Consider the following 23626-nt stretch of genomic DNA (forward strand, 5'->3'; position numbering starts at 1 on the left):
GTCAGCTAAAAATGCTTTTCTCAAGAATATGAAGAGTATGGAATCAAAGTAGTTGAAATAATAAAATAAAATGTTTAAATTATCACAACTTTGAAAATACTCATTTTAAGTCTGACCCTTAAACTTAAGACTTTAAATAATATTTTACTGTTTTCAGTGATATTAAAACTTAGGGTTTAGTTTACCAAATTTCCTGTGAAATTTTGGAAATGAAATGCCCAGTAGAACTTTCTTTTCTCTGCCTCTACCTTCTTTTCTTCTTCCCTCCCTTCTTCCCTTTCTTCTTCCCTTCTTTCTTCCTTCCCTCCCTCTTCCCTTCCATCCTTCCCACTCAGGCTGTAAGTGATGGCGCTACTAGTCCCAGCCTTATCTTATCAGCACAGGAGCTTTGACCTGCTCTGTTTTTGGCCTATGCAGATTTCTCCTTACCGTTATTTAGGGCAGTGATGGGCAACCTTTTGAGCTTGGTGTGTCAAAATTCTCCAAAAAAACTGAGGATAACTTGAGTGGTGTGTCACTTTGAGAAAACAACCATAATTTTGCGATATTTATAGTTTAAATAACAAAAATGCATAATTGTAATATAGAACTATTTAATAAACCAAAAACTAATTATTTAACTTACCATGCTTAGTGACTTCTTTGTTCATCTGTCAGTCGGTTTCTTTTGTTGGTCTTGAAATTATTTTAACTTGTGTGGGATGTCGTGAACTAAGATAAGTGAGGGGGAGGGGGAATTCTTTAACTAACCTGCCTATTAGTGACCTTTTTGTTGCTGAATTTCATTGGCTAAATATTCAATTGAAGGTTGGTATTTTGTACACTTCAAGCCCATGCATGTGCTACTAACTTCATCTGTCAGTCTTTCTTTTGTTGGTTTTGATATTATTTAACACTGAGAATAAGGTCTCACAAAAGTACGTAGAGGGGAAAATTGTGAGTAAAGCCATTGCTATATTTTTCAGGGTGCTAAAAGTGTCTGGTAATGGGTTCCAGGCACTCCTCCATTGCTCTGGGCTGGAGCTGCTCCGCCCTGCCCCTCCCCACCTGGCTGGCCCAGGGGTGCTGTAAGAGCAACAAGGACTCCTCCCCACCCCCACAGGAGCCCCACTCGCCCCAGTGCATGGCCCATGCTGCCTACTGCCCCAGCAGCCAGTGCATGGAGCAGCCCTTCCCCTGGCCCAGGCCACGGCCATGGCTTGTGGGCGCACATCTCCCAGGCTCCTAGGCATGCACGTGGCTGTGTGTCATTGAAAATGGCTATGCATGTCAGTGTTGACATATGTGTCATAGGTTTGCCATCACGGCTAATGCACACACTATATTAATGTCAAATTTAGTTCAGATATAGAATTGACTTAGCTCATAGTAATTCAGAACTCCAGAATTCAACTTCCCACCTAACAGAGATGACAAGCATGTTAGCTTTTTAAAAGAATATTCAAAGTATAAACGTTAATCTAACTTTTCCACCAATTTATACCTTCTTTCAAAACTTTGGCACCAGCATATTATGATGATTGTTATGCACATTGAAAATAAAGACATCTCTTGAGATCCTCCAGAAACTAGATGATTCTCTGTTCTGTAGAAAATAGAAATATCTAGAGTTTTTTTTTCATTACATGTTTGAGAACATGATATTCTTTACATCTGAATCTCATGTCTCATTTTTTTTGGTAATAGCTGAAGTGAGACTTTTGTAAAAATTGATTAGAATCATAGAATCTCTAAATTAATTATAGTTAAAATATTCCCACTAGGTGGCATAGTGGATGTAGTTCCAGCCTGGAGTAAGGAAGACTCAGCTTCCTGAGTTCAAATACTTACTAACTGTGTGACCTTGGCAAGTCACTTCACCCTCTTTGCTTCAGTTTCCTCATGGAGGAAGGAAAGGGCAAACCACTCCAATATTTCAAAAAACAATTGAACAGCAACAAAAGAATACCCCCAGCATGTTAGATTGAGCCTCTGTGGCAAACTTATGGGAAAACATAGACAGACTGCCATCTCTACATTAGAAGGAATACCCACAATTATGTGATCATAGATCCATTTGAATAGTGTATGCATAACTTTAAAAAGAATCTTAATCCCACAAAGAATGTGATAGGCTTTTCTATTTCTGAGTCTCCTTCCATCCACCCATGGTCCAGAAGGTGAGAAAATTTCTGGACAGAGCCACAAGCAAAGATCATCTAAGTTAGAGAAAGGTTGCAATGTATATCTCATTGTGAAAGTGTGTACTGACAATGTGACAGTGCTGTAGCAATGAAAATTTAGAACTGCCATCATATATTAAAATACAAATATGTTAAGAATCATGCTGTGTGACCCCATTGCCTAACTCTTACTGTTCTTCTTCTGCCTTGGAACCAGCTAACTAACAGAACTGTTTCTCAGATTAAAAAAAGAATGAATCATTGGAAAACATTTTATAAATGTGTGAGTGCTTCCTAAATTTGATTTTACTTTTTACCTCCCTAGTGTGATATTGAAATCACTTTAGAAGACTGATATATATTTATTCAAGATCGCCAAGGAATTCACTTATGTAATTCCTAAATGAAAGTCAAGTCAGCTGTCAAATTTTTATGGTGTTTTAATTACAACAGGAGGAAGAAAGTATTGGGGGGGGAGAGAAGAGAGAGAGACAGAGAAAGAGAAAGAAAAGAGAGAGAGAGAGAGACAGAGACAGAGACAGAGAGAGAGAAGAGACAGAGAGAGAGAGAGAGACAGAGAGACAGAGAGAGAGGTGACCTAGGACCACCCAGAGGTCTGTCCTTTTTTTGTTATTGATCAGGAAATAGCTAAATCTGATCTTCTAAAGAATGGTCTGAATAGGGTGGAGTAGTTTTGAAATTCACACTAGGAAGCAAATACAGCTGTATGTTGCTTTTTTTAGAATGTACACACACATATGTATCATATACATAAAAGTGTGTATGTGTGTGTATGTTTACATGTAAGTAAATGACCCTTGGCATAGAACCCTTTCAGTGCATGATTAACTTGTTCTCATTTTTTTTCTCAGCAGACAACAAGGGAGAAGATGGCAGGGTATAACCAGCTCTGCATTCGCCGTTGGACTACTCGGCACGTTGCTACGTGGCTGAAAGATGAAGGTTTTTTGGAATATGTGGACATCTTATGCAATAAACATAGACTCGATGGACTCACCCTGCTAACATTGAGTGAATATGATCTGAGGTCACCTCCTCTGGAAATAAAAGTCTTGGGAGACATCAAAAGGTTGATGTTATCAATACGTAAACTGCAAAAAGTACATATTGATGTTTTGGAAGAAATGGGTTACAACAGCGACAGTTCCCTGGGCCCCCTGTCCCCTTACATCAGTTCTCTTCAGGGCTCTGAGTGGCTTTGTAATGGGGAGCTTCCCCACGACTGTGACGGACCTATCACTGACCTGAGTTCGGATCAGTACCAGTACATGAATGGGAAAAACAAACACATGGTTCGAAGACTAGACCCAGAATACTGGAAGACCATATTGAGTTGCGTGTATGTGTTCATCGTGTTTGGGTTCACCTCCTTCATCATGGTTATAGTCCATGAACGAGTGCCTGACATGCAGACTTATCCACCACTGCCAGATATATTCCTAGATAGGTAAGTATTTGTCCTAAGTTCTTCGTGAAAAAGCCTTTTTAAGGTGGTTTTAAAAACTAAATAAACATCACAGTCTAAAATTTCTGTGGTGATTAGTATCACATCTCATTTGGCAGTACCCACCATTTGTTTTGTTTAGTGTTAATATGTTACAGCGTGTTTTTAAAAACCTAGCTAACTACTTAGTTGGAAGGTGCCTTAGTCATCTAGCATCACCCCTCCCTCATTTTACAGTTGAGGAACTGAGGCTGAGAAAACTTAGGTTACTCCCCTCAGGTTAAGATGCACCAGATAGGTGTTCCTTGGACTCTGAATCAAGTCCTCTTTGAAAGTGAAGTAAAAACAACTAAGTTTAGGGAATTTAAAAAAAACTTTCATTACCTGAAAACTGATTTGGTCTGTATTTGTTTCAAGGAATTTATAACCTAAGAGACAAGAGTTAAAAGTTAACCATTCTGGGGGCAGCTAGGTAGCTCAGTGCATGGAGAGCCGGGTCCAGAGATGGGAGTTCTGGGTTCAAATCTGGCCTCAGACACTTCCTAGCTGTGTGACCCTGAGCAACTCACTTCACCCCCATTGCCTAGCCCTGACCGCTTTTCTGCCTTGGAACCAATACATACCATTGATTCTAAGAGAGAAGGTAAGGGTTTAAAAAAAAATTACCTATCCAACTTTATTAAGAGCTTACTATCACAAACTTTATCCTAGATGTCAAGAAATACATAAACAAATGTTAGTTTCTGCTCTCAAAGAGTTGACATTCTACAGGAAGAGACAAAAATATGCATTTAAGCATATTGAAAACATGAAAACATGTTCAGTTAATTAAGAGGAGAGGAGGGAGGAAGACCATGAGCATCTCAGTATATAAGGAAAGGGCTTGTGTGGGAGGTAATGCCTGAGGCAGGGAAGCCTGGGATTTCCAGAGGCCAAGGAAGGAGGGAGACCATTCCAGGCATTTGTGAAAGCGTTCAAGGGAAGGGTCTGGGGAACCAAATGGGGCTATAGCACAAGAGTGGGTAAAGGGGCAAGGAGCAATGTACATAAAGCCTGAAATGTAGAAGACACATTAGTTGGGAAAAGCTTTAGAATCCCAATAGAGGAGTTTGTATTTGATCTTAGAGGCAATAGGAAGATGTTGAGGCTTATTGAGAAATTGGCTAAAAAGAATGCCTTTTCTTGACTTTTTCATCATTTTTTGAAATTTGTAAAATATCACTGGAAGTTTTCAGCAATTGAATAATAAAAATAACAACATATAAATTCTCTCAGAAGCTAAGTAACTTGTTATGTATTCCTATTAGAAGCTAATATCCCTTTAGTACATTTTACTTTCACCGACTTCTTTGGTTCCTTCACTATATATTTACTATCAGTTTTAATTTGTTCTGCACAGCTACTTTAGAGAGTTTCAGTAAATACCTTTTTCGTGGCTCATAACCACTGAATAGAATCAAAGCCAATGAGGAATAGGCAATAGGGACCCGGATGTTGGAAACAGGGAACACAGACAAAACTATGGCTTGGTGTTTTTGCACTAAGTGAAAATTAAGAAGTAACCGTTAACTACTGGCTTCCCTATCACGCACTTTGGTGATGTGACTAGATGACACTTCACTGTATCAGCAAAATGCTATCAAAGAGTTTTTATCCTTAAAATAAATTTTCTAACAGGATTTCTTGTAGACCATATGGAGATTTCACTGACACAGAGTGGTGTCAAGGGTGGGGTGGACACAAATAGCCATGAAACTCCCTCATGCAGCTGAAATGTCAGAGATATTAATCTATGCTTTTCTAAGGCCATATGCTGCCATGAGGAATCCATTTATTTCTATTTGAGTTGGACATCCCTGCCTTTAAGTGCTCTAGATTCAACTTCAGATCTACTGTATCCAGGCATGTAGCTATGACACCAGTGTTGAGACTAGAGAGATTGGGAATGTGGGATACTTATAACCATTTGTATCATTTAGTGGCATTTAAATAGGCTCATTGCATTCCCCTCCCCACTAAACTTCTGTATCACTGTAGGAAAGTTGGAAACAATTTTTTAGTTAATTTAATTTGGTTTGTGGTTAATCAGATTTATCTGAATTTGCTGTTTTTAGAAGCTCAATTGTTTAAACATGTCTACCAAGATTTGACACTTTAATGCCTTATCATGAATAGAAGTACAGCATCCAGAGAAGGGGACTTGTCCCTGGTACTGTAATCTTCCTGTATAAAATGGTGCCAGGAAGACAGGCTGCACCCCCATTTCAGAAGGACTTTTGTGTCATTGTTTATTACCCTGACCCTCTCCCAGACTTGCCTTTTCCCCTGAAGTTCCTACCATCCTACTCACCCAGGATTATAATCTTAGAACCAGCCTCTACTCTCAATCTTTCTCTTCTGCCTTTCCTACACCCCTCTTATCTTTTCCCTTTGTTCTGCTCACACAAACACCCCCTCACCAGCCATTCTAATTCAAGCCCTCCTAACCTTTGGCCCAAATGTCATCCAAAATCCCCTCTCATCCCCCTCCTTGATCCTTCCAGAAAGCCAAAGGAGCTCTGTGCAGACTCTCTGCAGGCTGACCAGTCACACCTTGGCTCATATATCTTCAGCATTTAGCACAGAGCCTGCTAGCCTGCTGTCCTGCTGTTGTGTAGACTCCGCTTAGTAAGTGCTGATTGATTCATAGGGGCTTTAGTACAGTAGACTCCTTAGTGGTTAGAGTCACCTGCAGTCTAGCTCTGAACCCCTTTGTTTTATCCTGCTTCACTTAGCACCCAACATTCCAGTCCCAGACTTGACTGCCATTGCCTGACGCCCTGCCTGGATTCAGGCCCACCTTGTCCTTGTCTTCAAGTCTCAGCTCAGCTCTCCTCCTGGGTGAGGTCTTCCATGATCTCCTTCTTTCCTTCTCGAAATGACCTATATTATACTTGTATGCACTGCTTGGGATTATAGGTACAATTTTCTATAGGCAGCTGGGACTCATGGGCTGGGGATCCAGCTTCCCTGGTTTCTTTATATGCTATTCCACTCTCCCACCACCACCAGCTCCTTGCAAATTCTGTGATGCTTAGGACCCTGAGGCTGATGGAGGGGAAGTGACTGCCCAGGGTCGCTTCCCAGCTTCTGTGTGTCTGAGCCTGAGTCTGTTCTTTCCTGTCCTCCCTATCCCTGCCCCCTTTCTTCCTTTCTGCCTAGTTTTTCATTTTACGCCCTTCTGGCAGAATAGAAATTCCTTGAGAGCAGGTTCATCTTTTTTTTCTAAGAGCAGATCATGGTGCCTCACATCTAGTAAGGACTAATGTTTGTTGAACTGACAAAGGGGAGACTATTCAAAGGAAGAGGATAAGCCCACGTAAGGGGCTCTCAAGAGCAGGTATAAAGAATGAGTTGAAGGGGTCAACTTGGAGTTGAGATGTCCTGGATTCAAATTTGACCTTAAGTAGGTCCTTACTGGGTGATCTTGGGCAAGTCACTTAACCCCCATTGCCTCCGTCCTTCCTGCTCTTCTGCTTTGGAACCAGTACTTGGCATGGATTCCTAAACAGAAGGTAAAGGTTAAAAAAGAAGGTGGTTCAGGAGGGATATGGTGGTCGTAGAGATCTAAAGGTGCCTAGAGTTTTGCCAGCTAGAGTTAGATTTGTTCTTATGGGGTGGGTGAGTGACAGGGATAAAGCTAAGACTAATGGTGGAAGGTGGTTCCTGGTTCAGATAAAGAAAAACATTTTAACAAATGAAATGATCCAAAAATACTTTGAAAGAGGTAATGCCTCCCCCCACTGGAAGCTTTCAAGCAGAAACTAAATGACCACTTAGGGGCTATTTTGTGTGTTTGTAATTTAGCTGGAGATTGTGGAGGCGACCTTTGAAGTCCTTTCCAGATTCTGGTGGAGAGAACAGGATGAGAGAAGCAATCTGAGAGCAGCTTAATATTTATCAGCAATTGAATCACCACTCAGACCCACTCAGATGTGCTCTAGGCTGGGGCAGAAGAATGGGGATAGTTAGCTTTTAGGATTCTCAAAAATAATATTGAAAATTCTGTTATCAGGGCATCGAAGTGGCATAGTAGATAGAGCACTAGGCTTGGAGTTGGGAGGACATGAATTCAAATCTGGCCTTAGATAATTCCTAATTATGTGACCCTGGGCAAGTCACTTAATCCTGATTGCCTAGCCCTTGCCACTCTTCTTTTTTAGAATTGATACCAAGACAGAAGGTGAGGATTAAAAAAAAATAGTATTATTACAGTTTATCAATTTAAAAAATTAGAGATAAATATTCTGTTTTATTTTAATACTTTTTAATCAGATATTTTTCCAATTACATATAAAAACAATTTCAAATATTAAAAAAAAATTTGAATTCCAAATTCTCTCCCCTCCTTCTGCTACTACCCTTTTTTGAGAAGACAGGCATTATAATATAGGTTTTTACATGTGCAGTCATACTTTTATGTTTTGAAAGAAAATAATAACCCCTCCAATTTTAGAAAGTAAAAAGTGGTATGCCTTGATCTATATTCAGATTTGCCAGCAGTTCTTTCTCTGGAAATAGATGGCATTTTTCATCTCAAATCTTGTGGACTTGTCTTGGATTTCTGAGAATAGCTAACTCATCTTATAATATTGCTGGCATTGCTTACTATACTTTGAATCAACTTCTATAAGTTTTCCATCGAGGTTTTCCTGAAAGCATCCAATCGTTGTTTCTTACAGCACAGTAGTATTCCATCACCATCATATACCATAACTTTCTCACCCATTCCCCAGTTGATGGACATTCTCTGTTTCCAATTCTTTGCCACCGCAAATGGAACTTCTATAAATATTTTTGTACATATAGGTCCTTACTTTATTCTATTTTTAAAAAATCTCTTTGGGATCCAGACCTAGTAGTGATTGCTAGGTACAAGGGTAGGTATAGTGCTGGTTGCCTCTCCAACATTAACTATAGATAGCTTTGATTTCTCATCTGAAAACTGCCTGTTTATATCCTTTGACCATTTATTAATTGGGAAATGACTTGTATTCATATAAATGTGATTCATTTCTCTATATATTTGAGAAATGAGGCTTTTAATCAGAGAAACATGCTGTAAAAAACTTTTTTTAACCCATACCTTGTTTTAGAATCAGTATTACTAAATATCAGTTCCAAAGCAGAAGAGCTGCATTTTTTTTTAAGCCATGGCCTTCTCCTTTGGAATCAATACTGTTTATTGATTATAAAGCAGAAGATTAGTAAGGACTAAACAGTAGGGATTAAGTGACTTGCCCAGGGTCACACAGCTAGGAAGTATCTGAGGTCAGATTTTAACCCAGGACCTCTTGTCTCTGGGCCTGACTTTCAATCCACTGGGTCTCTTAGTTGCCAGACACCCCTTCCCCACTCCCCATCATTTTTTATACTGGTAATTTGGTTTTCTTTTCTTAATCAAATTTGTCAAAGATTTTTTTTACACCCCCCCCAAAAAAAACCCAACTAGTTCATTGGTTTTCTTAATTTCAATGTTATTAATCTCTTTTTTGATTTTTTAAAGCTTCCAATTTAGTGTTTAATGAGGTATTTAAAATTTGATCTTTTTCTAGTTTTTTTTTTTTGTCGTATGTCCAGTTCATTGATCTGCTCTCAATACTTTATTCATGTAAGTGTTCAGAGACAAATTTTGCCCCAAGTATTGTTTTGACTTTTTGCATCCCCAGAAATTTGATGTTTTCTTATTTGTTGTCACTTTTTAATGAAATTGTTGTTTCTATGATTTTTCGACTCACTCTTCTTTGAGATTAGATTATTTTGTTTCAAATTAATTTTTTAAAAACTTTTACCTTCTGTCTCAGTATCAGTTCTAAGACACAAGAGGCAATCAGAACTAAGTGACTTGCCCAGGGTCACACAGCTAGAGAATACCTGTGGCCAGATTTGAACCAAATTCCTCTTGACATCAGGCCTTTCTCTCAATCCACTGGGCCACCTAGGTGCTCCACCTCAAATTAATTTTTTTTAAAACCTTCACCTTCTGTCTTAGAATAAATATTGTGTATTGTTCCAAGGCAGAAGAGTGGTAAGGGCTAGGTAGGCAACAAGAGTGAAGTGACTTTTTGCCCAGGGTCACACATAGCTAGGAAGTGTCTGGTCAAATTTGAACCCAAGACCTCCCATCTCTGGGCCTGGCTTTCAATTTACTGAGCTACCCAGCTGCCCCTCAATTAATTTTTAGTCTGTATTTCCACAGCTCTTTATTGAATATAGTTTTTATTGCATTATGATTTGAAAAGGATGCATATACTATTTGTTTCCCTGCACTTGGTTGTGAGATTTTAACAATTTTGTGTAGGTGACATATGTTGCCAAGGAAAGATATATTCCTTTCTATTCCCATTCAGTTTTCTCCAGAGGTCTATCATGTCTAACTTTTAAAAATTTTATTTGTTTCTGTAATTTCTTTCTTGATTATTTTTTAGTTAGATTTATCAAGTTCTAAGAGGTGAAGTTTGAGGCCTCTCACTGGCTTAGTTTTCCTTTCTGTTTCCTCCTGTAACTCATTAACTTTTACTTGAAGAATTTCCATCCTATCCAGTTTGGTGCAGATGTATTTTTTGTTGATATTCATTGTCTATGGTACCATTCAGCGAGATGTAATTTTTTTGCTTTTCTCTTAATTAGATTTGCTTTTGCTTTGTTTGAGATTATGATTGCTTCCCCTTTGACTTTAATAGAAGCATCATAGATTGTACTCCAGGCCCTTCTCTTTCCTCTTGTGTCTCTTGTGAGCAAGATACTGGAGGGTTCTCTTTTAATCCCATTCACTTTCACCCCATGATTACTCTGTCTTTCCCTCCATCCAAGTTTTCCTCTTTATTCTTCTCCATCACCTTTCACCCTCTCCCTCTACAACTCTTTTGCTTCTGACCACACCCACCCTTTTATTAGCCCCCTCCCCCACTTTTGTAAGTTAAGACAGATGTCTGTACCCAAAATGAGTTTGTGCAATATTCCCTCATTCAGCCAATTTTAATGAGAGTAAAGATTTAAGCTTACTCTTAGGGCAGCTAGGAGGTGTCTCAGTGGAGAGAGAGCAAGGCTTGAAGAAAAAGGTCTTGAGTTCAAATTTGGCCTCAGATACTCCTTAGTTGTATGATCCTGGGCAAGTCACTTAACCTCAATTTTCTAGCCCTTACCACTCTTCTATCTAGTATTGATTCTGAGACAGAAGGTAAGGGTTTAAAAAAAAATTGCTTGTCTTCCCTCCAATATTTCCCTCCACTATAAAAGTTCTTTTGTACCTCTTTTATGTGAAATAATTTACCCCATTTTCCCTCTCCCTTCCTACTTCTCCCAGGACATACCTCTTTCTCACATCATGATTTATTTTAATTTTAAAAATATTGTCCCATGCCCTCAGTCTATACATTTTCCTTATAATTGCCCTAATAACGATTACATTCTTAGGAGTTATATGTAGGAATGTAAACAGTTTAACTGTTGAATTCTTTTTGATTTCTCTTTTCTATTTAGCTTTTTACCCTTCTCTTGAATCTTGTATTTGGAAGCCAAATTTTTCCGTTCAACTCTGGTCTTTTCATTAGGAGTACTTAAAATTTCCTTAAATATTCATTCCCTTCTTTCTCTCCCCCCTCCCCTCCAAGATTATACAAATATCCTTTCCCTATAACAGGTATTAGGGACTCTCTGCAATATGGAAAATATACATAAAATTTTTTGACTCTCTCTTTGTACCAGAGAAGAAGTCTGAATTTTTCTTTCTTTTATGGGGTATTTGTAATACTTTATATGAATTTATGAGTTACTAAACTTTTTGAATTCTACATTTTGACTTTGGCATTTTTCAAACTTTTTACTTGTTTTAACTTTTTAAAAATTGTATATATTTATGGTATTAAAAAATAAAATAGGTTGATATAATATAGTACCGTACATATATTTTATGCATCTCTGAGTTTTAAAACTTTCTGTTGTAAACATCTGTTGGCTGTCATCTGTCATCTGTCATCTGTTGGCTTTTGCATGTTGCCTGTGCTTCCACAAAACTCCCCAAAATTCCTTTTAATTTTTTATGCCAACCTGAGATATATTGAAATCCCAATGAGAAAGTTGTGGTGTTGAAGAAATACCTATACTTCATTTTTCTGCATAGGTGATTCTTGGTTGTAATCCTCACTCTTTTGTCCTCCAGAATATCATATTCTAAATCCTCTACTCCTTTAATGTATGAGCTGCTAAAACTGTGTTAACCTATCCTGAATATGACTCCATTATATTGGAATTATTTCTTTCTGACTACTTTGTTATTTGGGTATGATAATTTCACATTTTCTTCTATTTTTTCTTATTCTTTTGATTTTGTTTTATTGCTTTTTTTGCCTTATAGAATCATTACTTCCATTTGCCCAGTACTAATTTTTAAGTAATTATTTTCTTCAGTGAAGAAACTTCTTTTCCATTTGACCAAACTCTATTTTTAAGGTATTTTCTGCAGTGAATTTTCATTCATTTGCCCCCCTCCCCCTTTTAAAGCTTCCTTAATAGACTGTTGACTTTTTTCATAATTCTCTTGTATCACTCTCATTTCTTTTCCCAGTTTTTCCTCCTCCACTCTTAATTTGATTTTTTAAAATACTTTTTGAACTCTTCCAATAAGTCATTTTGTGCCTGAGACCAATTCACATTTTTCTTTGCATGTAATCATTTTAACTTTATTGTTCTCTTCTGAAGTTATGTTTTGAGCTTTCCTGTCACTATAGTAGCTTTACATGGTCAGGTTTATTTGCATTTCCCAGTATAACCTGTTCTTTGATTTTCAACTTAAAATTGGGCTGTTCCCAGAGGGAAGCAATCACTGTCCCAAGCTTCAGGTTTTTGGTGCTATTTTCAAAGTTAATTCTTTGAGGGGGCTGGGGAGGTCTACATTTTCCGCTCTTCTAAGGTAGTATGATCTAAGAAGAGGGGCAGTCGTTGTCTCCTGCCCATTGGGTGGTCTGTGAGCCACTTCAAGTGCCTTTTTCTGAGCTGTGACCAGGTTTCCCATTCCCTGTGACTGGGAGCTCTATTATATAAGTGCTTCTCCTTGCAAGGGTAGGACTAGGACCCAGGCCCAAGGCTTGGATTGTTCTGCACCCAGATCCAGCAGTGGGTCCCCTGTAATCTTCTTACCCTTACTGTCTGTGGGCCAAGAGCTTGGGAAGTATTGTCCCTGTGATTCAGTTGGTCGGTAGCACATACTACCACCCCCTTCTTGCTGGAGCCTGGCCTATACCAGACCACACTCTACTCCAATGATGGCAAACCTTTGAGAGACCAAGTGCTGGACCCTACTCCTTCCATCTTGGACCCCCCTTTCCCACTACTTACCCCAGATGGGAGGGAGGAAGCGCTCCCATTGGCTGCTAGGCAGAGGGGTGGGTGATGAGAGAAATGTCCTTAGGAGCATGGAGAGGGGAAGGAGAATGGCTCTGCTCTGAGTCTCTGGCAGGTGAGACATCAGGGTGCCCACAGAGAGGGCACTGCATGCCCTTTTGGGCACATGTGCCATCACTGCTCTACCCTCACCCTAGGCAGACACATCTTTCCTAGAAAACCTGATAGGCTTTCTTGGGTGGAAAATGATTTTACTCAGACCTTTTATCGATTCTTCTGTTCCAGAGTTTCTTTTAAGACATTATTTTTAAATTGTTTGGATGGGAGAGCTCAGGTGAGTCCCCTGTCTTTATGACATAAATTTTGGCTTTGCTTACTAATACTTTTTGAAGAACTAAAAATATAACAGAATAAATATTCAGTTTTTTTTTCTTCTTGAGCTTTTTTTAACATGCATAACAAACTCCCACATAGAGCTGTGCAATTTCACAGTGCTTTAAGGTACAGTTACATTTCTTTATATTAGATGGTAATGGCTCAGTCACAGACAGTTCACTTATCTGGCAGCCACTGCCCTTGGCAGTGTGGGGATTGGTGGTGGTGGCTGCAGAGCTAGGTTGTGGATGGGGTAGTAGTAGTAGAAATGGTTAACAGTGTATCACTATGGGACTTTTTTTTTTTTACTAGGAAAACTTACTTTTAAAAATTCAGCCATTATACAAATGTTATTTTTTTAAAAATTATAATAAAATCCCCTTGGTTTTAGAGATTTTCAAGAATTTTTAAAGTTCCTTAAGATAACTACCAGCACTCTTTGTGTGTGTGTGTGTATGTGTGTGTGTGTGCTTTTTTTGAAGACTGAACTATAATATTTGAGACACTTTCTAAGCCTGTGTTGTTTTTTTAACCCATACCTTCCTTCTTAGAACCAATACTGTGTATTCCAAAGCAGAAGAGTGGTAAGAGCTAGGCAATGGGATTAAGTGACTTGCCCAGGATTACACAGCTGGGAAGTCTCTGGGGACACATTTGAACCCAAGACCTCCCATTCTGAGGTCTGGCTCTTAATCCACTTAGTCACATAGGTACTCTTGAAGCCTGATTTTTTTCCTTTGAGTACTAAAAAGAAGCCTTCTTCCCAATATTAAAAGTGAAAATATATTAGTCCATTTTAAAATATTGCTTTCAGATTCACCCTAGCATTTAAAAAATTCATAATCATGTTCCTCTATGCATTTTGACCCTCTCCTTCTTTTTCAGTGTTCCTAGGATCCCATGGGCCTTTGCCATGACAGAAGTGTGTGGGGTTATTCTCTGCTACATCTGGCTACTGGTGCTTCTCCTTCATAAGCACAGGTACTTCTTTACTCTTGATTGCAAATAGTTTAACATTTTTATTTTTAGAGACTATGTTTTGTGTTCTTGAGTCATTTCAGTCATATCTGCTTCTTTGTGACCCCATTTGGGTTTTTCTTTGCAAAAATACTACTAGAGTGGTTTCTCAGCGCCTTCTCTAGTTCATTTTCTTACAAATGAGGAAATTGAGGCAGAGTTAAATGACTTGCCCAGGGTCACACACCTAGTAAGCATCTGAGGAAAGATTTTAATTCAGGAAGATGAATCTGCCTGACTCCAAACTGGACATGTGTACCACCTAGCTGTCCAGAAACTATCTAGATCTGTATAAACCTATCCAGAGTCTTCAGTGTAGTCTTATTGTTATGTTAATGAACCTGTTTTATATTATTGAAGTTTTATTTCCTCCCATGCTTCATTTTATTTCCTCCCATGCTTCATTTTATTTCTTTTTAACCCTTAACTTCCGTCTTAGAATCAATACCATATATTGGTTTTAAGTCAGAGGAATGTTATGGGTTAGGCAATTGGGGTTAAGTGTTATGCTTAACTTAAAAAAAATTTACCCACAGTGTGGTATGATTGAGAAGTATAAAATTTGTGTGGAAGCTATTATAAGGGTTAGATTAAAATGAAATGCTCTCTTCATATTTGGAGGTTTCTGTCCTTAGAGTTCTGGTTCAAACAGTGGTTACCACCTGTCTGATCACTTGCTTATTTTTGACAGCAAACTTTGTTTTATTTTTTTAATCGCTTTTTTCTTTTCTTTTTAAAATTTAGAATATTTTTCTATGGTTACATGATTTATGTTCTTTCCCTTCCCCCTCCCAAAGGTATTTATTTCCAATCAAGGCACATCCTCTCATTTTCCAATTTTTTTGCTACCACAAAGATTGCGGCCATAAATATTTTTGGTCAATGTCTTTTTCCTTATCTCTTTGGGGTACAAACCCAGCAGTGGTATGGCTGGATCTAAGGGCAGGCAGTCTTTTAAAACCCTTTGTGCATAGTTCTAAATTGCCCAACTCCACCAGCAGTGTCCCAATTTTTGCCACATCCCCTCCAACATTTATTACTTTCCTTTGCTGCCATCTTGGCCAGTCTGCTAGGTGTAAGGTGGTATGTCAGAGTTGTTTTAATTTGCATTTCTCTAATCAGGAGGGATTTAGAACACTTTTTCATGTGCTTATTGATAGTTTTGATTTCATCTGAAAATTGCCTATTTATATATCCCTTCATTTGTCAATTGGGGAATGACTTGATTTTTTGTAAATTTGACTTAGTTTCTTTTATACTTAGGACAAACTTTGTTTTCTTTAGAGGAGAGATAAATCCCTCTCAAAGGCATTAATTTATATTTATAAAGAACATTCTTACTGATGGAGATGACGTATTAAAGTACATATTTTTCTTTGGTCTTTGAATTTTTAAGTCATATATACGTAAACAAAGTACCACTATGAGGCTGCCAACTATTGCAGCAAATGAAAAGCTAGTAAATAATGTCTGGTTATTTCTCTTTGGATTTTTTTTTTCTCACAAAGAGAAGAAATATCTCCTTTTCTGCTTTAAGGAGTTGAGAGGAGTGCCATTTTCTTTGGGTTTGAAAGGACAAAAAATAGCTTACATGCCAATATATTTTGCTGTCCATATAACCTTGGAACATTTGGATAAATTAATCTTCAAAACTTTCCCTCACTTTAGGTAAATCACAGAATTGCTTTGGATCTAAGGTAGCAATTATTTTTGTTCTTTTAAGACTTTTGAAAAGTAATATAGTGGGAAAGGGACTGAACTTGGTGTAGATAGCTTTGTGATCTTGGGCAAATCACTATAGCATCTGGATCATGATTTCCTTATCAGTAAAATAGATTGCTTGGGTCAGTGATGGTGAACCTTTTTAAGAGATGGAGTGCCAAGCCCCACTCCACCTTACTCTCCAGACTGAGTGCCATTCCCCTCCCCCTTACAGAGTGTTGGTGTCCACCCCCCACAGGGGAGGGAGGAAGTGCTCCCATTGGACTGCTAGGTGTATAGGGGTAAGTGAAATGAGGAATGTCCTCAGTGAGTATAGAGAGGGGACTGGTGTGACCTAAGTACTCTGCTCCCCTCCAACTCTCCCACCTGTGAACTGCCTACCTTCCCCCTTGTGTGCTCCCATTGGGCTGCTGGGCAGAGGGGTGGGGAATTGGGGAATGTGAAAAATATCCTCAGGCATGGTGGAGAGGGGGAGGGGAGCAGCTCCATCCAAGTCCCTCTGCCTTTCTAGTAACTTGGGGGGAGGGGTGTCCACAGAGAGCACTCTGCATGTCATCTTTAGCATCCATGCCATGGGTTAGCCATCACTGGCCTAGGTGATCTCTAGGACTCTTTTTGGTTCTAATACTATGATTCTAGGAAAGTAAGCAGTACATAATCAAGTCTCAGTTTCATGTACAGCTCTCTTTTTCTATTCTGTATTTATAGAAATGCCTTTTTTGGTCGATTTGTTAGGTCTATAGTAAAAATTTCAATTTATAAATGTTTTGATTCTGCAATTATCTCTTCTTGCCATATCTACTCTGAACACAGTTCTGCCCCATTTTGAAAGTCTGGTGTATTTCTCTGGGTGTTCCAGAGTAGGGGATGGGTAGGGGATGGTGTGAATATCTGTGCCATTGTTCCTGTCCAGTTTGATATTCTAAATCCATAGAATCTTCATGGACTTTTACAAAACCTCCATCAGAATCAGCAGTTCTGCAAAAAACCTCAGAAGGTTGGGAGTCACCTGGTGCCATATTAGACCCAAGTATCAGTGTCGGGTATTATTGTGGCCCGGCGTGGTCCTCTGCTTGGGCCCTGGGCTGTAATTGCCTGTACAAACCAGTACTTGATTGGAGTCAGACATGGTCAGGTCTGATTCTTCGTGACCAGTTTTCTTAGCAAAGATACCGGGGTGGTTTGCAGCTTCCTTTCCCAGTTCATTCCATAGATAAGGAAATGGAGGCAAAAGAGTTGAGTGACTTGCCTAGAGTCCCACGGCTGGATCTTCCTGTCCTCTAGGACCAGATTATTTCTGTCCATCTCTTCCATATGTAAGAGTCCAGGATTTCTTGGGGCAGATGGTGGACCTGGGTTCAAATGTGGCCACAGAAAGTTCCTGGCTATGTGAGCCAGGGCAGATTACTTAACCCTGATTGCCTCACTCTGGCTGCTCTTAAGGATTTTAAAAAAAGTTCATGATTTCTCTTACTGTTTTTTAGTGCATTTTAACTCCCTTTTATGTTTTCTCCCCTTTTGGATGCTCTCTTTATAGGTCAATACTCCTTCGAAGGCTTTGTAGCCTGATGGGCACCGTGTTTTTACTTCGCTGCTTTACCATGTTCGTGACTTCCCTCTCAGTGCCAGGACAGCACCTCCAATGTTCAGGAAAGGTAACTGGCTGCATTGCTACCCCTGCCTTTTAGTAGTAGCGTTGGCATGATTGCAGTGTTTGGAACATTTCTAGCTCTACCGTTTATCATATATTAATAAATGGTGTTTTTCAATATTTACAATGTGCAAACATCCAAGTAGAAGAGACCAAACAGATGTCAAGAAATTAGTTTGTCAAGTGATATCAGTATAAGAATTTTTAATATTATTTCACCATTTGTTGTGGCTTTGAAAAGTAGTTCATAGTTTGTTTTAAAGATCTGCTTATTCTTCTAGCCTGTGAAATACTGTGGTTGACTTATTATGTAAAATGCAGACTCATTGCTCCTTGGAGCCTCTCTTTGGGATGAAGGCTTCCAGGATCAGATCACAAAATAGAGATATACAGTGTGCTGAAAAGTGCAGGGACCTCAGAGACCATCTAATCCAATCCCCTTGTTTTATACATGAGGAAAATGAAACACATGGAAATTAAGTGACTTGCCCATGGCTACATGGGCATTATCTACTCAAGATACTAACTATAATTTGATCTCGTTGGAAGGTTATCTGGTTCAAACTCCCCAAATGCAGGTATCCTTTCTACCACACCCCTTGTCAATTGATCACCTAGCTTTTGCTTAAAAACTTATAGTAACAGCAATTTCAGTACTTCATATTCCATTTTTATCCAGTTTATGGTTCCATAAAGTTCTTTTTTAGAGTGAATCATGTTATGAATCCTAACTATAATTATTCAGAGAGTGCAAAAGTAGAACGGGCTGCTTAAAGAACTAGTGCATCAAGCAGACTTTATTCACTTTCTCAATTTTTTTTGTTCAAGTTTTATTCCACAAAAATGATTAATATGGGAAAATATTTTACATAATTGCACATGTAAAAATCTATGTGAGATTGTTACTATCTTAATGGGGTGTAGAAGTGAAAAGGAAAAAAGGGAGAAAATTCTAGACTCAATATTCTTTGAAAAATGTTGGAAACTTTTTACATGTAATTGGGAAAAATTTAAATTTAAAGAAGAGATAGTGGGTCCTCCCTTAGGGATGATCTTCAAAATGATCACTTGTTTGGAATGTTATAGAAAGGATTCTTGGTACTGTATGGCCTCTGGTCATACTTTTAGATCATTTACTATGATCCCAGAGACTTGGATACAAGTTACAGTTCTACCACCAACTAGCAGTGTGACTTTAAAAAAGCCATAGAACTTCTCTTCTGTAGTAGTCACATGTACAGTGAGAAGGGAATTGGATGAGATTACTGCCAAGATCCTTTCTAGCTCTGATTGTCCATGAGATGATGGAAACCTGTCTCCTTGTGTCCTCCAAAGGCAAACACAATGAGTGTATCTTCCTTCTGCAAGATCGCCTTTGAACTGTTTGAAGACAGTTATCATTGCTCTCTTTATCTCCCTTCTCTCAGTCTTCTCTTTTCCTGGTTTAAACAACCCTAGTTCCTTCTAATTATTTTTTGTTACTGTTTCTGGATCCTTTTCAGGCCTGGTAACTGTCCTCTGGATGAATTCTCATTTCATCAATGCCCCTATTAAGACCTGGCAGCCCAACCCAGTAGTCTAGGTTTTTCATTAGTGAACTGAATGTACCAGTTTTCGTTTGATTATTCTACTATATTATAACATGGTCTTTGTCTTTCCTTGTGGATTGGGAGGAATAAAAGTACAGAAAATAGTTAATAATCTTTATGTTTAAATTTTTTTTAAAGGAGGGACCTTCTAAAAACATTTATTTGTTGTTGTATCTTATGCTGAATTTAGTCTAAAGAGATAGTCTCCTTTTCCAGATACTGTGCTTAATGGATTATTGCATATTTGATATGTTTTAGAGTATATGCAGAGTGTTAAAAATATTTTAAATTCTGATTCTTCTGCTCTTATTTAAATATTAGAAGAGATGAGTAACTAAAGCACCAAGAAAGATAAGAGTTAAGAAATATATCAAATATATTCCCAGAGTTAAGAGATGGCACAACTTTCTATAAGTTTTAGGAGGCTTTAATTACCAAGTTAAAAGGAGAAAAGTTTAAGATCTCAGAGGCTGATTTAATATACAGAGAGAAGAGAACTTCTTGCTTCTGGGAAAGATTTGACTGAAGAACTGATTTTTTTTTTTAACCCTTACCTTGCGTCTTAGAATCAGTACTGTATACTGGTTTAAAGGCAGAAGAGTGGTAAGGGCTAGGCAATGGAGGTTAAGTGACTTGCCCAAGATCACAGAGTTAGGAAATGTCTGAGGCCAGATTTGAACCCAGGACCTCCCATCTCTGGGCCTGACTTTGAATCCACTGAGCCACCCAGCTGCCCCCTGAAAAAATGATTCTTAAGGAAACAGGTAGTAGTAGTGAAAATACTATAATGTGTGTTCCAAAGAAAAATTTTATAGTGCCTCAACTCAGAAGCCAGTTTCTTTGTGTCTCATGCCATGATTTATTAACCAGTTTTGTTATATATGGAAGTTTCTTTTTTTAATCTACCCTTAATACTGTTAATTGCTCTGAGTTTTGCTATAACCTACTTTTTGACCTAGATTTTTGTCACTCATTTTAAAAATAGGTAATTAAAAAAGACAAAAGAATCCAATCTTTTTTTAATTCATTATTTTTAGTTACTTGTAGAAGCAATATTTGACAATTGTTTTCTGACATTTTAGGATTCAGATTTTCTCTCTTCCTCTCTTCCCACCCCCTTCCCAAGATGATAAATAATGTGATATAGGTTATATCAGTGCTTTTGTACAAAACATATTTCCATATTGCTCATGCCATGACAGATGATACATGTTATACATGTATAGTATATATAGTAAGAAACTCACAAAGGAAATAAAGTAGAAGATGGTATGCTTTGAAAAGCAAATTTATTATAGCAAATCTATAGTTCTATTATAAGTGTATTATTGCTGACTGGTTGTCTAGTACAGTAAATAAAGGTCAATAGAAGAGCTAGCCTCAGAATGAGGAAGACCTGAGTTCAAGTCCTTCCTGTGAAACACAGCTGTGTAACAGGAAAATTATTTAACCTTTCTGTGTCCCTAGATAGCTTCCTTAAGACTATAAATTCCAGATGAGATGCCATTCTGTATCATTAGGCAGGATTCACCATAGGTTTAAGCCATAAAGTTAGGTTGCTGGAAATAATATCACTGCCCTTGGGGGGAAGGAAGAAAACAGAATGTTTCTATGGAAGAATCAAGGCAGTGAGTTAGTCATCAGAGACTGCTTCAAATACAGGGAAGAAAACCCTCAAGCAGGTGCCTACACCTGTCTTTTTTAGTGCTTCCTGCAGTTTGTAATGCAGAGTAGATGATTCTGGGTGCCTTTTCTAGGGGAAGGTGGCTGAGATGTTTAAGGTGGAAAGAGATAAGGGGAACTGGAATGAATGGACAGAAAAACCATTTATTAAATAGGTACTTTCTGTGTGTCAAGTACTGTCTGTCCTTAAGCAAAAATAAAATCAAGACAGCCCCTTCATTCTAAGAAAGGGAGTCAACACATCAGGGAGTGGTAGGCAGAGATGCACGTTTTGGATTGGGAAATTACAAAGGATGGTGAATAGAACAATTGGGTAGTTGATTTAAATTCCCCTAACTCTAACAATGGCAGTATCAATTTGATTATGGATTCATAATCAGAAAGTAAGAGGGAAGATGGTGGAATGGAATGGGAAGCATGCATGGCTTAGATTAGAGAGATAATAATGGGCAATGGGGCATTCTCACCAGGCAGGGCAGCATAGGCATGAGATGTGAGGTCTAGAACTGAGCAGGTCAAATCTCTTCGGAGTACCTAGTATCAGAGATGTTGTCGAGGGTGTAAAGGTGAAAATTAATGGTTGGACAATAATTTTATGAAATGATGTGGTTGCCAATATTTATTATATCTTGAGTCAGAAATTTATTTACAAGTATTTATAAATAAAGAGGAAACAATAAAGAAGAGAAATGTGAGGGGGATAGAGAAGTTATCTATCCTATCTCAACCAGGAAGGCTAGTGGTAAATAACCACACGGCCTCCTCCAAGATGGAAGCTAGTGTCTTAGGAAACTAGGAAAGGAGTCAGCCTTTCACTCACCCAACGAAGTAGTCCATGAAGCAGAGTCTAAGTTGAAGCTGAGCTCCAAGCCAATGATCCAAGCCTCAGTCTCCAACAAAGCTCCCTTGAAGGCTCTCTCCAGTCAGAAGACTATCTCTAAAAGACAGTCTCTTCAGACTATCTTCTCAAAGGCCATCTGCTCTGAGGGAGTTCGAGCTTGGTTTTATGGTAACTTCTTGTCTCCTCCCCTCTTTACAGGGACCAATCACAGTTTCCAAGTTGTCTAGCACTGCCCAGTGGGCGGTGTCCGTGGGATCCACTTCTCACCTTCTGAAGGTCAATTTCTCATCAAAAAGGCTCAGTTTCCTGATTGAACAGTTTCTGAGGGTGTAAACTCTTGAAAGAATTTACAAGTTTCTTACTGAGTTTTAAAAAAAAAAGGGTAGAGCTCTCCCAAGTATCTTGCTGGCTTCTCACTTAGCTCTAAGTAGGGTGTTCAATCTTTTGTTGATTTGATTTAAAAGGTAGACAAAGGAGAATTAATACTGTCTTCACAATCTAGTGAGGTACTTAAGTTAGTGTTAACTGAGGATAGACAATAGAGTAAAGGATTCGCTTTCACAAGGGTCAGTGCTTTAAAGGGCTTCCTGACATGGTAAATGTCAAGAAGGTGGCCAGAGAAGAGATTAATTACTACTTTTTAGTTGTCATCCCTTACTGCTTCTCTTTAGCTCACTAACTTTTCCTGGCTACTTCACTCCTTTCCCCAAAAGTAAATGCTGCTACTTCCCTAGCTTCAAAATAAGATAGAAGCCATGAACACTGAGTTGAATTGAAAGCTAGTGAATTGGAACAGTGTTACAGAAATTGAGAGTGCTAGTGATTAGAGGATATGATAAAACTTAAATTAGTCTTATTCCCCTTGAGTTCTTGGATATTGGCTATAAAGGTGAAGTTCAAAGCAGACGAGAATGGTAATCAGCCAGTACCGAGCAGAAAAAACACTGCCAGTAGTCATTGGTATTCAGTAAAGCTGATAAAAGAGGCTTCTCTGATCAGTAGCTAGTAGCCTTGCTGATACAGTCCACTCAGATGTCAGAAACCTTTTCTTTAGAAAGATACTGACTAACCCTAACCCTTCCTTGGGATGAAATAGGATTTGTCTCTTGACAAATTGATTTCTTTATGAATAGGTTATATAAAGTGCTCTCACTATGCCAGTGGCCAGGCTTTGAAAAATATCTTAGTCCTAGTGAACTTGAGTAGAGACGTTTGACCTATAGTGAGTGGTTTGAACTATTGACTGACTTAATACATTTTCAAATTAATAAGTTAAGCACAGTTAGCTAAGTAAAGTCTTAGGTTCAACTGGAACCAGACTGAATCAAGTCATTTTTTACTTAGGTGTCATTTATCCTCTGAATCATTTTGAGTCATTCAGCAGTTGAATTTTGTTGAGAATTTCCTGTGGGATACCCTCATCTTTTCAAGCATTTAAAGTGCTAATCCACTACTTTCTTCATTTTAGCTCTATGGCACTGTTTGGGAGAAACTGCACCGAGCCTTTGCCATATGGAGTGGCTTTGGCATGACCTTGACTGGAGTACATACTTGTGGAGATTATATGTTCAGTGGCCACACAGTTGTCCTGACTATGCTCAACTTCTTTGTTACTGAATGTAAGTATCCATCTTTTGCCATCATGACTTTATTCTGTGAGTCCTTGATGAAAGTTGGGGGTGAATATCATATGCTAAGTGGCCTGTCTGGGGAGAAAATGTGTTTATAAGCTGATTTGTG

At 38.5% G+C, this 23626-nt stretch overlaps 1 protein-coding gene across 2 annotated transcripts in view; it reads left to right on the forward strand.

Moving 5' to 3' along the window:
• The window catches only part of SAMD8 (sterile alpha motif domain containing 8), a 68069-nt gene that overhangs the window by 39403 nt on the left and 5040 nt on the right, over positions 1 to 23626 (forward strand). The window contains exons 2-5 of one of the 2 annotated variants that reach the window (XM_056799561.1): positions 3038 to 3630; positions 14269 to 14364; positions 17660 to 17777; positions 23355 to 23505. In XM_056799561.1, coding sequence (XP_056655539.1) covers positions 3038 to 3630; positions 14269 to 14364; positions 17660 to 17777; positions 23355 to 23505 — 958 coding nt within the window. Of the gene's footprint in view, positions 1 to 3034; positions 3631 to 14268; positions 14365 to 17659; positions 17778 to 23354; positions 23506 to 23626 lie in introns of both variants that reach the window. The other variant, XM_003339960.4, reaches the window with a different exon arrangement.

Source organism: Monodelphis domestica, chromosome 1 (genome assembly GCF_027887165.1).
Source record: "Monodelphis domestica isolate mMonDom1 chromosome 1, mMonDom1.pri, whole genome shotgun sequence".
NCBI classification, from domain to species: domain Eukaryota; kingdom Metazoa; phylum Chordata; class Mammalia; order Didelphimorphia; family Didelphidae; genus Monodelphis; species Monodelphis domestica.